The sequence below is a fragment of the Mytilus galloprovincialis genome, chromosome 3, assembly GCF_965363235.1.
Source record: "Mytilus galloprovincialis chromosome 3, xbMytGall1.hap1.1, whole genome shotgun sequence".
Classification (NCBI taxonomy): domain Eukaryota; kingdom Metazoa; phylum Mollusca; class Bivalvia; order Mytilida; family Mytilidae; genus Mytilus; species Mytilus galloprovincialis.
In genome coordinates this window covers 50,010,385-50,028,697 of record NC_134840.1, presented here as the reverse complement: position 1 = coordinate 50,028,697, position 18,313 = coordinate 50,010,385, and the positions used below count along the sequence as shown (strand labels likewise).

Below are 18,313 nucleotides of genomic sequence, written 5' to 3'. Positions count from 1 at the left end.
CGTTCCGGTGTAACACAGGGGAGGGTCCTTGGGCCCTATGTTTCCTTCTGTACATCAACAACATAGACGATTCTATATCATCATGTACCAGTCAACTCCTGTTTGCTGACGACTCCCTCTTGTACTTCGGAATGCCATAACTCGGGGACATGCCAACAGCAGACCTTACGAAACTCGTAGAATGGACAAGACGCTGGCAGATGACATTTCATCCAGCAAAATTGTTTATCCTTAGGGTGACCAGAAAACGCAACCCTGTTGTTCAAAACTACCATATGTTGAGGACATTACCTGGAACTGTTCAGCACTACCCATACCTCGGTTTAGAACTGTCAGAGGATATGAATTGGGAAATCGTATTTCCAAAGCAACACCGAAAGATAACAGATTTTTAAGAAGAAACTTAAACAAATGTCCACGAGATATTAACTAGAGCACATACAAAACATTAGTTTGACCTCACCATGAGAACGAATCCCAGTTTGGGACCCATATAAAAGTGCCATATTACCCAAATCGAGATGGTGCAACGAAGAGCTGTCCGATTTGTAACAACTTATCCTCGGTAACCAGGAACTGTTACCAACATCCTTCAAACACTTGACTGGACAACCCTAGCAACACGCAGAAAAGGAATCAAGCCCATACTTTTGTATAACATTCTACATGGAGATTTATCAGTCATCATTCCAGATTTCATTAAGAGACCAACTGTTACAACCAGACAATACCACAGAGACAGGTTTTCCAGAGTCAGTAATTCAACGGATGCCTATAAATACAGCTTCATCCCCAGAGCAATTGTTGACTGGAACTAACTACCTGAAAGTCCCACCCAATTAACCCCCACAACAGACAATTTCCGGGTCAGTGTGTGTGATTTTCTGACGAAACTATGGATACTGATTTTAACCCTGTACAGTTGTTGCAAACATCACATAATTTTATTTGTTTTTACTTTTTGTTCTTGAAAATACACGATAGTTTTTGTTTACTGGTTGACACACGCGCATAGTAAATATGCGTTATGGAAATTTAATTATGGAAAAAACAGGTTTAATCCACCATTTTGTACATAAGAAAATGCATGTACCAAGTTAGGAATATGTTCATTCGTTTGATGCCATTGAGGTTTTGATTTTGCCATTTGTTATACTTACAAAATACATACACACACAAAGTTAATGCACCGATGGGCGATAATTAGGAGGAAATCAGGAAACAATTATCAGAAAAACTTATTATTTTTATTTTACTAAAACTTAAGCAAGATGTTGTAGGATGTTGTAAATCATTACACATGTGTCAAATGATTAGAAAACCAAACCAGTAAATTCTTATAATGCCTCTTTATGAAATACAAACAACTGCGATTGATGGTTGACTGTGCAAGACCATAAACACAGATATATTTTGGAAACCAGATTATTTTATTGTGGTGTTTGCTTCATAGGTAATTCCTTTTGCATTTCACTGACTCTGGTTATCAATCACACCAGTTTTTGTAAATTTAGGTAACAGTAGTTTGCCGATGTTTAAATGCCATACGACAGAGTACGTCAACAGATTAACGTTTCCTGCTATCCATGCAGCATCCGTCATGCGAATATACAGTCAAAATGTAACAAACAGTAAACTTTCAGACGACTATACTGGTATAAAATAATTTAATACCCCGAAAACATGTCGCTGGTGTGTTGAGTCATATACACATCGTATCGATGAGCCAATTCGTAATAGTAACCAAATAATTGGGAATTGTCGAATTCAGTAGTTCTTTGAAAAGTTTATGAGCAGTTTTTGTAATAAAACCACAACCCTGTTTATTAATGAATCCCGTTTAGTTGGAACATGCAATTATGATTGTAACGTTTTAATTAAGATATATAACTGTCGTGTGATTGGGTAGATGATATGATACTACAGAAATAGAAAGTTGACAGTTTTAAAAATTGAAATCATCACGTAAAAATTTCCTCCAAGTTATGGATCAGCTGGATGTATGATAAATTACACATAATAAGTCGAATCATAGATGTTTCAACATCTGTAATCGAATGTCATCTTCGCTAGCCAATGGTTACGATCCACTCCCGTTCTCTTCTGTATGCCACACTGAATCTCAAGGAGAAAGAGAAAAGTTTCACCAGACAAAGAAATGTTTTCATGGCATAATGCTTTTAATTTCAAAAGAATTGTGATGAAATTTATTTGTTACTTTTGTTTGCTGTTAACGATTTTCTACAGTCTACTTGAGATAACTTGCTGTAAGGACCCCATTTTAGTAAAACTGTTGAAAAAAAATTAAACTGAAATAAAACTCAAGGTACGTAAAATGACAGTACTAGGTTGGGATAAGCTTGAGAAAGAAATAAAGTTTTCAAACAGGCGACAAAGCTTCATTATTTTTACAAATTCCTGTCATTCCAATACGAGCGTAATATACAATTTACACAGAGTTTAGTGATGCTTTTTAAGTTGATATCTCAAAGAATTAAAAAAAAACAAAACAAAGAAACAACAGACACGCCTATCTCATATTTAGACTTATACCTCGATTCGACATACACGGTCATCTCAGTACCAGAATATATGAAAAACGAGACGATTTTAATTTTGAAATTATTAATTTCACCCCACCTTAGTATAGTAGCAGTATACCAACTTCACATGCATATGGGATATATACATTTCAAACACTTATTCGGTAGTCAAAGCATGCAGCAACTACTCTGACTTTGTAAAACGTCGCCAGTGTCAGAGTAGAAAGTCGATGAACAAGGGGTATGACAAATTATGACAAATAGATGTTTGTTTACATATTATTATTTTTTATGGTGATTAAGATAATAACAAAATTTTGACTGCTGTACCCCTTTTTTGACATTTTTACTTATTATAAAATTGAGAATGGAAATGGGGAATGTGTCAAAGAGACAACAACCCGACCATAGAACAGACAACAGCAGAAGGTCACCAACAGGTCTTCAATGCAGCGAGAAATTATGTCTGTTTGTTATGTTCACACATCGTTGTCAATATAATGGAATTTAATGCGACTGTAATACAAGTGAGAGGTTTAGCTAGCAATAATACCAGGTTTATTCCACCATTTTCTTTATAAGTCAGGAATATGACAGCTGTTGTCCATTCGTTTGATGTGTTTGAAATTTTGATTTTGCCATTTAGTTAGGGACTTTCCGGTTTGAATTTTACTATTAACTAGCTAATAAATAAATAGATTATATATACCACGATTTTAATTTTGTACGCCAGATGCATGTTTCGTCTACAAAAGACTCATCAGTGACGCCCGAATTGAAAAAGTAAAAAAGACCAAACAAAGCACGAAGTTTAAGCGCACTGAGAACCCCTAATTCCGTGATGTTTTGCCAAATAAAGATAAGGTTATCGGGTACAATAAGTAAAATAGTTTTAAAAAAATCTGTTTGAACACATTATTTATAAGTATATATACTGAACTTAGAAAATCAAAAGAAATCCATGGTTATTAGTATATCATCCAACTCAGGTATATGTAATGTTTCAGTTTCAAAAACAAGCATTTATAAAATTAGGAAAGCTTTTGTAAGCTTGAAAATGAAACCGCCAATTGCATTTTAATATTGGTACTCTTTTTTTATCCCTTTTTGGTCATTTAACATCTCACGGTTTTAGGTTTATTGATATATCCTGGCCTTTCAAATTTGATGCTTCGAGAGTTCCGTTAAACATACAGAAAAGCGCCTCAAACTCACAAAATGTTTATTCATTGTGATTAAATAATAACAATGATAACATCTGATTTATATCACAAATCATTTCACTAATTAAAAACAAGATGAACGAGGGTTGCTACATTCTAGCATAAGACAAATGCTTGATAAAATTTCACCTTTTTTACATACTAACTGTATAGTAGCATAACCATGCAGATAATATTCGATTACTGTATGTTTGATTTTTTACCGATTATGACTGTTTGTTTTGTTCACACATTGTTTTTACAGTTTTATAAGACTGTCATATATGTGAGAGATCAAGCTTGCTATATATAAAAAAAAGTAAAATCACAAAATAACTGAACTCCGAGGAAAATTAGAAAAGGAAAGTCCATAATGAAATGGCGAATCCGATATCAAAATTTTAAACAGTTTTCACCATCTTCTACATAAGAAAATGTCTGTGTAAAGTTAGGAATATAAAAAAATGTTTTCCATTCGTTTGATGTGTTTGAGCTTTCGATTTTGCCATTTGAAGTTTCCTTGGAATTCCGTTTTTGTTATTTTTTTCTTTTTACGATTGTATGTCCATTTGTTTTTAACTGTATGTTTATAACTTGGGATACTTACAACTGCTGAAAGCAATAAAGTAAGGATCAAATGACTAATACCAAGAGTAGACAGATAATCACACAAAATAAATTGAAAATTTCAGTGTGTACCATGTCCTGTTACTTGCTATCCTTTGAGACTTCAGCCTGGACAGGAAATTAAAGAATCACTTGTCAGCTTTGTGAATAAGAATAAATTGAATGCAGCATTTATAATGACTTGTGTGGGCAGTGTAACACATGCATCTCTACGGATGTCAGATAGCAAGACGGTATATACCTCTTTAAATTACGTAATATCACAAGTGCTACTTAATATCTTTCCCGAATACGTCATTAATCACTTAGAATGCCCACTTTAGATTTAAGAAAATAGAAATACTTTTTGTTTTGAAATATGTATATAACCATTTTTTACAAACTTATTTATTACTTTTAGAACGATTTTTCTCTAGAAATTTTTTATTATATAATTTTCAAACTGAAACACTCAACTAATTCTTATGTTTTTTATCTTGCTTATCATTTAAATTTTTTTCTTATATTTTACAGATAAAGGAATATAAAGGTAACTTTGAAATCGTTTCTTTGGTTGGGACGCTTTCTGCAGGCGGCCATCTGCACGCAAGCCTAAGTGACAAAGACGGTAACGTATTCGGTGGCCATGTGATGGGTAATTTGATTGTGTATACTACCGCAGAAATTATGGTTGGTGAGTGTTCTGGAGCATCGTTTAGCAGAGAACATGATACAAGGACAGGGTTTAAAGAACTTCTAATAGAAAAACCTACACAAGAGGGTTAGTGTTGATGCAATTATCAATTCGAAACTTTACACTTGTAAACAAAACAAAAATGAACCAAATAGCGTAAATGAGCTGGTATTGATATAGAAGAATATGTGTTATATATTAAAGGATATTAATAAAAAAATAACATGTTAAAAGGACAAGGTATGAAAATACATGTTAGTCTTTTGAATTCGAAAAAAACATATTACAAATTTGTCTTATAACTAATTCTTCGGATATTCCATACTCTATCAGATGCTTGAATCTTGTGCTACTTATTTGCTTTTAAAATAGTTTCGCTAATGTAAAACTGCGAAACTTTTCAACAGACCAAGTGCTAACTTCATAACAAACTATAAATTTATTAACAAAATAACATAATAATAATTTGGGATCAAAACTTTTCCTAAGGAGCATTTATGTGTTCGATATTAAAACTAGTATTTTAGATATTAAATGATAAACTATTTTGAATATACACATGTATTTTTTTCTCTAGTATATGTAAAGGAAAATCACAAAAATACGGAAAAATAAAAAATGGAAAGTCCAGAAACTATTTGCAAAATCAAAAGCTCAAACACATCAAATGAATGGATAACAACTGCCATATTCCTGACTTGGTACAGGTATGTTCTTTAGTAGAATAAAAGAACATAACAGCAGGTGAAACATACAACCTAATAATTACATTAGATGTATGATTCATTATGATACCTTATTCTGATTGGCTAACTGCCGGTGACATCACGTGTTATTCCTAAAGCAATTGCATTACACAATAAAACTTATCATTCACGATGACACGAGGTCCGACAATAAAGTGCACAGGTGAATTAAATAAAAAATTGTTAAAATTCGTGTTTTCATGATCCTAGCTAAAAAATGTAATTATAAGTATTGAACGCTTTTACACCCCAATGAAGTTACAAAAAGAAGCATTCAATTCTTAAATGTTTACTTTCCAATTCAGATCTTAATCAAAAACATGTCTCAATATTTACCAAAAAACATCAACAATCATTATGCCATATGCATTTTGTTTTGCTTGACGCGAATTTTGTCTACACCAGACTCATTCGCGGTGCTCAAATCAAAACATTTGGACGTTTAAATAAATATAGTGCTCATCTGTGACGGTTAGAAATAGTTTGAGCTTTTAAATCTTTCAAATTTCTTACATAATACGTCGATTAACTAAGACCTTATTAAAATGACTGTACATTTCTTTACAAAACCATGTTTCGTTAACCCCGATACTCAGAAACTCGTTAGAAAAAATCTCTTTATATTCCTTCAGAACAAAATGTGTTTTCAATAACTAAAATTTAATTTACATGGCTTAAGAATCTCTGATGAACCTGGTTAATCATTTACACAAACCACTTTGTTCATTCGTTTGTTATGTGAGACAGCAATCGTGTTGTTTTTATAATGTCTAAACAGTAGTAGCTAGTTGATAATCAGTTTTTGTATAATACCATTTTGAATCGACGTGTAAAAAACTCATTAAAGATATACCTGGTTAATGATTTGTTACGTCAGACGCATAGTGTAGTAGCGCTCGAATCAAATAATGCGAAGGCAAAATCGAATACGAAGGTAAAGAGTAACAAAAATCGAAAAAAAAATGACAGAATATACCTGTGACTTTTTTTAATGGGGTTCGTATTGGTCAGTTTTTATTTTTTTTATGTTGTATGTTGTGGTTTGTATACTGTTAATGTGTTGGTCTCTTGGTCGTTTTCGTTCTTTTAACAAGGCACTGACAGTATGTTTTCGACTTATGAGATTGGTTATCTCTACGGTATCACTCGCCTCTCTTCTATGACAAGATACAAGTATGTAAAACACATTACGCATTATGTAATGATGATGTTTACCAAATCAACACCTGATGATAAATCTATCTTCAAAGTTATCTATGTAACCTATGTTCTATTAATGATAATCCCGTCATTCTTTTATTGTGTGGTTGTAATTTTTTGTATTCTTTCATTTATATGCCTTTTTGTGCTTCTTTTTTACATATTTATTTATTTTCATAGTGATTAAGATTATAACACAGTGTTGACTGTTGTGTACCCCTATTTTAGATGTTTTTCCTATTATGTCTGTTTGCTTTGTTGGCACTTTGTTTACACATCGTTTTCAATATAATGGAACTTTAAAGGACTGTCATACAAGTGAGAGGTTAAGCTAGGTATAAAACCAGGTTAATTCACCATTTTCTACATAAGAAAATGCATGCCGAGCAAGTCAGGTATGACTGTAGTTATCCATTCGTTTGATGTGTTTGAGCTATTGATTTTGCCATTTGCCTATGGACTTTCCGTTTAGAATTTTTCTCGGAGTTCGGTATTTTTATTACTTCACTTTTGTGTACCATTTTTTTATATCATAGGTAATAAATTATTTGGGAAGTGAAAGTATTCTAAACCAGTTGCTGCTTTGTTTATTAACTATCTTGAATTGACAGTTGTTGAAACTGAAGGAAACTGGAAATGGAAGAGTATAATTTGCATCACATTCACAAATAAACGAGTTGATGTATAACGACAAGTGTATTCATTTTAAGCAAATTTAACAATTTATAATCTATTCGACAACAATGGTTTTAACACATAGTATTGGAAACTTATGACACCAAAACATACAGTATGTTACATTTCAAAACAGTGAAACATTCAACAATTTATAATGATTATACAACATGAAACACCCATACACACTTATAAATACAATATTATGTCATCTCCAAAATTTGTAAAATCCCTGAGATAAAAGCTAACAATGCTGCAGCAATTGCTAATCCCATGGACCATCCGACGTCAAATCCTTTCTCGTCGAACTTCGAGCCGAAAATGGCAATTCCAATCACAATAAACATTACTGAAAAGAGACAAAAACGATAAGCATCATAACCATACTAGATTAACCTTGTAAACAGTATTTTAAAAACGTGCTTACAGTTTGTTTGTTTTTTAAATGTTTTCATGTTTCCAGAAGAAGACGACAAGCAATGTAAAATGTTAATACTATTTATTGAATTTCGGTCAATATTTTGTTTCTGCGTAGATTTTCCGTTTTGACTGGAAACATTAATCTTTTGCTTTCGTAAATTTTTTAAAACATTGCTTAAAATTGCAATGCTTTAGTGAATTCAAAGTGAAAACAAACTTGAATCATGAAAAAATTGTAGATGCATAATCATATCCTGTTATGATTCGATATTAAAATTACTCGAAAATACTAAATGTATGAATATTTTAATAATATAAGTAATTACGAATAACACATAGAGATATAATACGCAATTACCTGCTAGAAATGTGAAGAAAATCATTCCATAGAGTGCCTTCCGTACTTTACATGATGGTACACAGAAGTACAATAACAGGATCAGTAAAGCCAAAACAAGACTTATTAAACCAAGACATTCCATTGCTTGTGTTGCCCTATACCAGTCTAAAAAAAAAGAATGTTGAAAAAAATTAGATCAACATGTCAGTTATCAAAGTCTGTTTGGAAATTATAGTATTATACTGGTGAATAAAATACAAACTTTTTGAAGCACCACACTAGTTTGTATTAGCCTTAATATGAATTTAGTATCAAATAGATTTGACCTTTCGCATTGCGTTCATTTCCTATTAAACATCCAAGACGACTCTAGTTTGAAAAAAAGTTTTGTGACGACAAGCATTAAACTTGGTGACTGCTTGATTGTACAATCCCTTTAATTCAAACTGATTCAGTTGAAGAATAGAGATGTATTCAGTTCATCTGAAATTTATACTTTGGAACCAAGACCATTTGGACGAAAAAAATTAACATCGGTTGTGTTTAAATTATACCACTGTAAAGAAAGAGTAGGTAGTAATGGTATATATCTTTTGTTTTTCCATTTTTGAATTTGGAATATGATAATTTCGAGCCGGTTATTACCTGTCTATTTGAAGGTAAATTTTATGTTATGTAGAAATTCGAAATGCATTCTAGGTGAAAAATTAAACACTGGCTTTATGTCTTAAGGTAGCTTAAAATTCACGTTACAGAAAGGGTAATGGTTAACTAAGGTACATAAGTGTACCATAATTTGACTATCAATTTCTCTACAGATATTTAAATATTCCTTTTGTCTTTATGACTGAATGAGTGTGGCTTTGATGATAAGGATGATTTAAAGAAACATAATTCTAAATTCCTATGACACCAAACAGAATTAATTGCAATGTAAAATATACTTATGACTTATATTAATGTTATCAATATGTGATGATAAAACGAAAATGCGACAGTAGTTTATCGATGTGAAAATCTCGTAAATCGATTAATAGGAGACCATTCAAGTTAAAGAACAAAACTGGCGAATTCGCACGAACTCTCGTCATGCAAATTCCCACTCAGACAAAAGTCACAAAAAACAATATTAGTTTGGACGTCCCAATAACCCTGTTTGCATAATTGTCTAGGTAAAAGCAAAATGAGAAGTCAAGACATACAGTTTAAGATAGACGATGTCAAGGGCGGAATCCGCATTTTTTAAAGGGGCGTTTATCAATAAAACGTATTATATACTGGGCGAAAATTTGGACAATTTTTATGCTGAAAAAAAAGCTCTTTTTATATATATGGACACTATTTTCTTCCCATTGCCAATATTTTATTACTATTGACAGAACGTCTAGTGTCTGTGGCTCTCTACACCCCTTTCCTGAATCTTCTACTGGATACGGCTTCCACCCTCTTTTGAAAAAAATACCATAAAAGTCCCAAGTCCTCTTGTTTTACAATATGGCCATTCAAAGATAGAACATCTTATCAATTTTGTGATAATCATAAAAAATAGGAAATTGACAAGGTTGCAACAACAATAAAGTGATGTGGTATGATTATAAATAAGACAAATATTTACCCGAGATCAAAGGGGATATGACTGTAAGAAACTATAGGTCACCTTTCTGACTTCAAAAATGAACAAAACCAATGAACACTAAAAACCTTTTAATTATTACCAGATAAATTATCAAGGTTTACGCATTCATTTAACTAAGTCGTGTTTTAAATAATCGTTATTACAATAAATCAATTAAATTTTTTGTTACGAACTATCTAATAGAACAAGGGGTTAGATTTGTTTTTGTTTCGGACACTTACATACCTGTAGTTGTTGCCGACAAAGGTGTTTCGTCACTGCTTAGAAGCATTCCACTAAGTCTATATTCCTCAGTGGATTCAACCCATGGATAATATCTTGTATATTTCCAAAGTCCATACATTCTTACTCCTTTATCTTCGTATGTCTTTTTAACCCATACTGCTGATGAAAACCCAACCAGAAAAAGCACAACAGATATAGCCAAACAAAACAAGGAAATAATTATATAAGCTGAAGCTTCTTTCCATCTCTTTGCAACCACCATTTTGTCAGAATATTTCTTTAAGCGCTTAAGTTCTTTCGAGAGTTCTTTGCCCAACGAAAGTTAACGGATTGTTTATAATTAAACAAAATAGACAGAAAATAGCATCATAACAACTAAATGAATTGCATACTTTTCTCCTATCTATAGATGCGAAACCTAAAAATAAAGATCTGCGGTAACAACCAATTACCATAACAACGATCATCTAAGATGTTTTTATCTGTTTAATAAATTACTTTTGAATACTACAATGAATGAACATTGAATAAAATGTTTTAGACAAGATTTAAGAACAATTGGGATAGCTTTGTATGTCCAATTAATTACTTATTACTGGCTGATAACAGGTACATATGTTTACACATCGTTTTGAAGTGCTTACTAAGAAAACAATTGAAGCAATTGCTTGATTGATAAGGATTACAGGTAATTGCTACAAGATCAAGACAGGTCAATCTTATTTCAATAAGAAAAACTCTTTTTATTACTATGTATCAGTTAGTATAATTAAAAAAACAGCAAATGCATGTCTGTACTGTTATGAGTATATTAACGTCATGTTAATTTACGTTTCGTATTTCCCCTTTTTAACTTGGAACATAATGTTTTAAAGATACAACATGCAACACCTCAAGGGCATACTGTCAAACATGATACGGTAATGTGGTATGGTACTAGTACATGATATGTAATAATGGTACCATTTGGTATAGTATGGCATACCAGGGTATGATTAAATGTTGAAAAGAACATCAATTATGTTTTAGTAAGGATATTACTATTATTCTAAAACTTCATAAGTTTGTTCATGTCAATTTGCAATTGATTAAATAATTTATTGTGTCGGTATAAAATGACATACTGTAAAAATTAGCATGGGACGGTGGTGTGGTATGTGGTATTGTATAGCGGTTTGTTACGTATGCACAATACGCAGTATAAGAATAAGATAAGAATTTTATTAATCCAATCAAGAACCCATAAAGGGCATCATTTTACAACACAATATGATTGGAAAAAACAAAACAGAAAACTAATACATACTATAACGTTATGAACAGGATCAGAGCCTAACACAACATGTGTTTTATATAACTATTATATTAAATCTTATAACAATAAAATACTAAATTACTTCATATATTTTGTTTACATCTAGATCTTATTTCTAAACTTTTAATAATGTAATTTCCTAGGCACATGAGAGTTGGTAAATGCTCATTTGTGAACAGCCAGAAATATTTCTTATCATTAGGTAGTTCTTTAAAATTAGTACAAAAAGTTATAACTTTATCAAATAATATCAGTTAGTATAATTAAAAAAACAGCAAATGCATGTCTGTACTGTTATGAGTATATTAACGTCATGTTAATTTACGTTTCGTATTTCCCCTTTTTAACTTGGAACATAATGTTTTAAAGATACAACATGCAACACCTCAAGGGCATACTGTCAAACATGATACGGTAATGTGGTATGGTACTAGTACATGATATGTAATAATGGTACCATTTGGTATAGTATGGCATACCAGGGTATGATTAAATGTTGAAAAGAACATCAATTATGTTTTAGTAAGGATATTACTATTATTCTAAAACTTCATAAGTTTGTTCATGTCAATTTGCAATTGATTAAATAATTTATTGTGTCGGTATAAAATGACATACTGTAAAAATTAGCATGGGACGGTGGTGTGGTATGTGGTATTGTATAGCGGTTTGTTACGTATGCACAATACGCAGTATAAGAATAAGATAAGAATTTTATTAATCCAATCAAGAACCCATAAAGGGCATCATTTTACAACACAATATGATTGGAAAAAACAAAACAGAAAACTAATACATACTATAACGTTATGAACAGGATCAGAGCCTAACACAACATGTGTTTTATATAACTATTATATTAAATCTTATAACAATAAAATACTAAATTACTTCATATATTTTGTTTACATCTAGATCTTATTTCTAAACTTTTAATAATGTAATTTCCTAGGCACATGAGAGTTGGTAAATGCTCATTTGTGAACAGCCAGAAATATTTCTTATCATTAGGTAGTTCTTTAAAATTAGTACAAAAAGTTATAACTTTATCAAATAATAATTTCCTCTGTTCATCATATAATGGACAATTTACTGTAAAATGGGTCTCATCTTCAATAGAATTTGATCCATGTGATATGCAGTGATGACATAGACGTTGAGTTCTCTCTATGTATTTTTTATTATATCTATCTTTCTCAATTTTAAGATCATGAGCACTTATTCTCATTTTACATATAGCTCTTCTTATACTAAAATCTTTAATTGATAAATAAGCCTCCTTTACAAAGTCAGTCTTGAGGTTGAAATAATTCTCTAATTTACTATTACCTTGTGATAAGGTTTCAGATCTTTTGACCAACCAAGAATATATACAGCAATAGGCATTATGATACAGTACAGTTATATGATTATACCCTTGCATAATTTCATATTTTTTTAAGTATCGAACTTATTTTTTCCATTTGACTGAAGATAATCTGAAACGATTTTTTTGTTTGATTAAGATAGGAATATATAAGTGTAAATCCATCTGGATAATTAGGCGTTGACAAACATTTATATACAGTTGTTCATAGTGAACATTTTAGAAAGAATAAACAATTAAGATATCTTAGATAAACAAAACATTTGACAATAAAATAAACAAACGATCCAAGCATGGGCGTATATTATCATCAATAAAATTTTAAGCGCAAAATATTTAATGATTACCGTGACTCTAGCTTGGTGATACAGTAAACCTTCTATTGTATTCAGTCATGTGTCTTCGACAAACATTGTTAATTTCTGTGTCATTTGGTCTCTTGTGGAGAGTTGTCCCACTTGCAATCATATCACATCTTCTTTTTATATAGACGTATTATCAAAAGATTTGGTATTTGAAATTAAATATCGTTGATAAAAAAAAAATCTTTTGCGTTAAACAAAAAAAGAGGGGGGGGGGATTTCATCCCCTTTATAGTTCATATGGTCATATTTGTCAGATGAGCTTTTGTCCTCACTTGAGAATCCGACAGATGTCAAAATAATAAGATCGACTGACGATATAACTTACCATTTTATAAAAAAAATCAGATGAATGCTTATAGGAGCTATTATCTTAAAAAAAAAAACAATTTGCGACTAATTTTCATGTATTTTAAACAGCAATATTGACCAGCAATACAGATGATTCATAAATTTGGAATATGACCGAAATCATTGAAAGACTCCTTATAAAAGTTTTTATAGTGATAATAATTTATCAGTAATACACAATAATACTTTGCGACGACGATAGACGCCAAGTGATGACAATAGCATCGCTCCAACATGATAGGGTCAGGTGAACAAAAAAGGGAGGCATAGTTACGCATTGTCATCATTACTAAGTATTTATCAACAATTTTATATGATTCACTGTTTGACTCTTTATTGTCTATTATACTACTTATGATTGCATGGAAGAATCACTGCTCACTTAATAATGTCTGTTTCATTTAATTGCCAAAAACATGCAACGTTTTGCTAATAAATGATAATACATCTATGTCAAATAGGATATGATATTTAACAGTTACTTATGCTATTTGCAATGCGAAGTTGGTCGATGATACATGACTGAATGCTATAAAACTTTCACTACACACCCTGATTGTAATCATGGGACATTTATACCTCTTTTTCTTTTTTCAAGAGTGATCGACGGAAATATGCAAAGGAAATGTTTCTTAGTCAAATCTGAGATGTCTTAAATGCTCATAATAAGTTAACAAAAGTAAAACAAATGTCATGATACTGTTTGCGCTGTCGACGCATGTGTGAGCTGACAAATTTAAATTTTAGAATCAGAACTGGGATATATATTAGTTAAGCACTAAATCAAAATAAGATTTCTATTTAGATATTCAAAATACACATGGAAAAAAAATATACTTCGAACCGTACTATGCTTCAAACCAAGTAGCATACAATCACTGTACCGTACCTTCAAACCATAATGATTAATGCATACTATGATACGAAGATAAAATACAACAAACACTACTATACCATGTGTATAAGTATAAGTCCATCTTTAAATATTTTTTTCATAAATTGTTCATATTAGTTAACAATCTGGTAGGAGTATGTGGTCGGGGGGGATAATGGAATAATAAGAAAACGAATAAGTTTCAAATGCCTGAACATACTAAGCAAGGAATATGACAGTTGTTAACCATTCGTTTGATGTGTTTCAGCTAAGTTTTGATTTTGCCATTAGATTAGGGTCTTTCCGTTTTGAATTTTCCCCAAAGTGCAGTATTACTTTTTTCTCAAGAAGCTGTCAAATTATTCAGAAGTATACAGTCAAGTGACAAGGCGTCTGAGCTCAAATTACTATTTAAAAAAAAAACAGCTGCTGAATAAAAGTTTTTTTTTATGTATGTATATGAATTTACGCATGTACATTAAAATCTATGAAGTAAACACACTATCAACAGAAAGAGAGAACCTGTGAAATTTTTAATTGAACAGCAATCAAAAACACAAATAATATCGTGATCAAACTCAAGTTAAAAACGATCTTAAAGGGGCACTAGCTACGAGATATATAAAAAATCTAAAGTTTGATTTTTTTTTTTTGTTCAATTAAGGATTTGTATAGTTAGAGCATTTTCCAGATGCATCACGGGTAATCACACGTCAAAATCTTGCGCTGCATATTATACTACAGTCTATGCAAAAGTTCACGAGATTCCAATCCTTCTTACTATACAAATCCTTGTTTTAATCAATAATGAAAGTGAAATAGTGAAATAACAATTCGCTATGTTCAGCCAAAAAGGTTCAATTTTGTCAAATTACGCTAAGAAACATTGATAATTAGTTATTCACTTGCAAGTGAATGAGTCGACCTCTCTAAATCCGTATTCATGTGAACTTCAATTTAACCCCTCGCTAGAGATTGACAACGCATGCATTGTACGTGTACTGGTTATTTAAAGAACAAGAATGTCAACAATGAAAGTGAAACTACGGTAAATCATTTGATTACTAATTCAATGCACATAAAACCATTCTTATACGGTTAAAAGCAATGAGAAACATCTATTTTTAATCTATAAAATCAAATCAAACAGACCTATGAAAATCCAATTGCACGTGTTGGTTTAATCTATTCATATCTTTATTTATGTTTACATCGCTTATATGGTCATTTGAGGTCAAATCGATAGTTAATTAGATGGCGTCTGGACTAAAATACACACGAAACGAACCTATATATTATCTACCCCATGCTCTGTAAACTGTTTTTTAGACTTTCGATAGTTTGGATAAATTTTTTACATTGTTATAAATCAAATATGAGAATTTGAGTCAAATCGGTGACCATGAATTTGACAGCTAGTGCCCCTTTAAACAAACTGTTCTTACAGGTTTATAATCAATTAAACAGGGTACTAAAGATCTGCCGTCACAATATGATCCTATATAACGTAAATCCCGCTATGATATGATTAAGACAGGTTCTTGATCATGAATTGTGACAGATAGATAAACATGCGTCGGGGTTTATTAAAATAGTTTTCTAAGTTCTCATCTCTTTTAACCTATTTATCAATGGAAAACCAAGAATGTATGTTATCATTCAAAATGTAGGTATAAGCAAATCAGTATTAACGATGCTGCATCGAAAAGAATTAAATAATCAGTTACATAATGCCTGTACCATGTCAGGAATATGACAGTTGTTATCTATTCGTTTGACATGTTTGATGTGATTGAATTTTGATTTTGAAATTTGATAAGGTACTTTCTGTTTTGAATTTCCATCGGATTCGGAATGTTTGATTTTACTTTTTTACAGAAGCTTTAGCTCGAAAGACTTAATCTGCTGATATAACTTACACAGTAAGTGTTTGGAAATTCTAAAACGCTGGCACGCATTTAACCCAAGGTGCTTGTGTAATTGTCATGCATAAACATTTTATTTAACTGAGTGTTAGCAAAGATATTAGTGAAACGACAATTCCGCTTTTGTGGTGGTTAGGGGTGAGGGGACGGGGAAGTTTATTTTTTCATCAGTATTCAAAAACAAACTGTTTATCATTGAGGAACAAGCATTTTTAATAAAAAAAATATAGTCGTTGATTTCCCACTCAATTCAAATGGAAACAAATTTTTAAAAGAAATCTCGAATCAAAAAATAATTTAGAATAAAATGCTTCCACAAAAGAAGAATGGTCTATGTTTCACTTCATTCTTACCCTCGTTCATTATCTCTGACCATGTCGTGTATGTACATCTGTCGCGATCACAATCCCTCTCCTTAAACAGTCCATAATCATACGAGGTCCCAACTCCGGACGTTTTCATCCACGAGACCGTAAATAGTCCAATAATAAAGAGAACTAAAGAGCAACATAAAGTAATCAAGGACAGAATTAAAAGTATCAATGATTTTCCACATCCGTCCATGTCTCTTGTCAACGTGGAGACATTTGCAGCAATGGTGTAAATATAGGTTTCAAGGAGGAATGTACTATGCATACGCCCTCGTAGAGGAGGAGAAAAAAGGGAGTATGTTTTTCTCCTGAGTTTTATAATGGAATTCACGATTTAAATTTGGTCCTTTAAAATTGATAGAAAGATTATGCAGATTGAATTAGAATAACTTTAAAACAGGAGAAAGAAAAAGCAATACACAAGATAATAACGTGTAATTAGACGCAAACGAGGTTGAATGTACTTGTTGTCAAATAATTATCACATAGCATAACATGATGTATAGACTTGTAACTGTCATATAATGTACTAAGTTCTTTGATTGCATGCATTGTTCACATGATCTTTCTGAGTTTATTTATTTCTAAACAGTTGGAAACAAATGTTAAGAGCGGATTTATGCATAATGATGGAAACAGACCAATTCGGGTTTTTTTTTTTTTTTTTTATTAAAATACGTTTAACTTGGTCTAACGTTTGTTTGCAATTTGTTCGTTAATTTACTTTTTCTATATCAAAGATACCTATTTTTCAAGTTTCTATAGATCAATTATCAGTTTTATTTACGAGTTGCATTTTTAAGTTCATAATTTGATACTCAATACTTCATTCCCCAATTTGCTTTAGTTAAGTGTTAATTTAAAAAAATTAAATCGAAAAACTTGAAAATCCACACAAAGAATTTCTATTAACGATATGACTTCATATTTCTTACAAATGTAAACCTCCTTTTTAATGTTCTTGTATCAGCAAATTGCACCAATGTTACGTGCTATGAAAATTGCAGTTTATCTGTTTTCGATACTTGCACTGACAACTGATAAAGTAATCATTGATGCCAAGAAAAGGAAGTAAGCATTCCTGAATTAAAAACTTACTACTGAACTTCTTTCAATAGCATTATTTTAGGTAAGAATGTGCACGTGAGAGTGGTGTTTAAATTATCCTCTGAAATATGTATATGTGTTCTATGACAAATTTTGTTAATTGTTTTTGTTTTTGCAGATTTAGTTTTGCCATTTTTGTACCAACAATGTTGTTAGGACCATTTGAATGTGTATTTAAAATGCACAGTTTGAAGTTATGAAATTGATATTTTTTCTGTACAATTGGGGACATTGTAATATAATATAAATTTTAATTTAATACCTTTCTGTATACATGTAAATTTTCAAGATGTATATGTTTGTTTTCTATTCATACATAAAGGCACCCTTAGTATACCGCTATTCGAAATTCATA

The 18,313-nt window shown here is 31.4% G+C and overlaps 2 protein-coding genes across 2 annotated transcripts; one reads left to right on the top strand and one right to left on the bottom strand.

Annotated features, from left to right (window-relative positions):
• The first annotated feature begins 666 nt into the window (after positions 1 to 666).
• On the top strand, positions 667 to 5,137 carry LOC143066275 (bifunctional protein GlmU-like). The gene is made up of 3 exons (XM_076239268.1): positions 667 to 756; positions 4,438 to 4,605; positions 4,886 to 5,137. The coding sequence occupies exons 1-3, from the start codon at positions 667 to 669 to the stop codon at positions 5,135 to 5,137; spliced, it is 510 nt and encodes a 169-aa protein (XP_076095383.1).
• A 2,535-nt stretch (positions 5,138 to 7,672) lies between these two features.
• On the bottom strand, positions 7,673 to 10,680 carry LOC143068221 (uncharacterized). Its single transcript, XM_076242111.1, has 3 exons — positions 10,288 to 10,680; positions 8,445 to 8,591; positions 7,673 to 8,015 (listed from the first exon to the last, which is right to left on the bottom strand). Exons 1-3 carry the CDS (start codon positions 10,547 to 10,549, stop codon positions 7,870 to 7,872), a joined length of 555 nt encoding a protein of 184 aa, XP_076098226.1. The 5' UTR covers positions 10,550 to 10,680; the 3' UTR covers positions 7,673 to 7,869.
• Between the last annotated feature and the right edge of the window lie 7,633 nt (positions 10,681 to 18,313).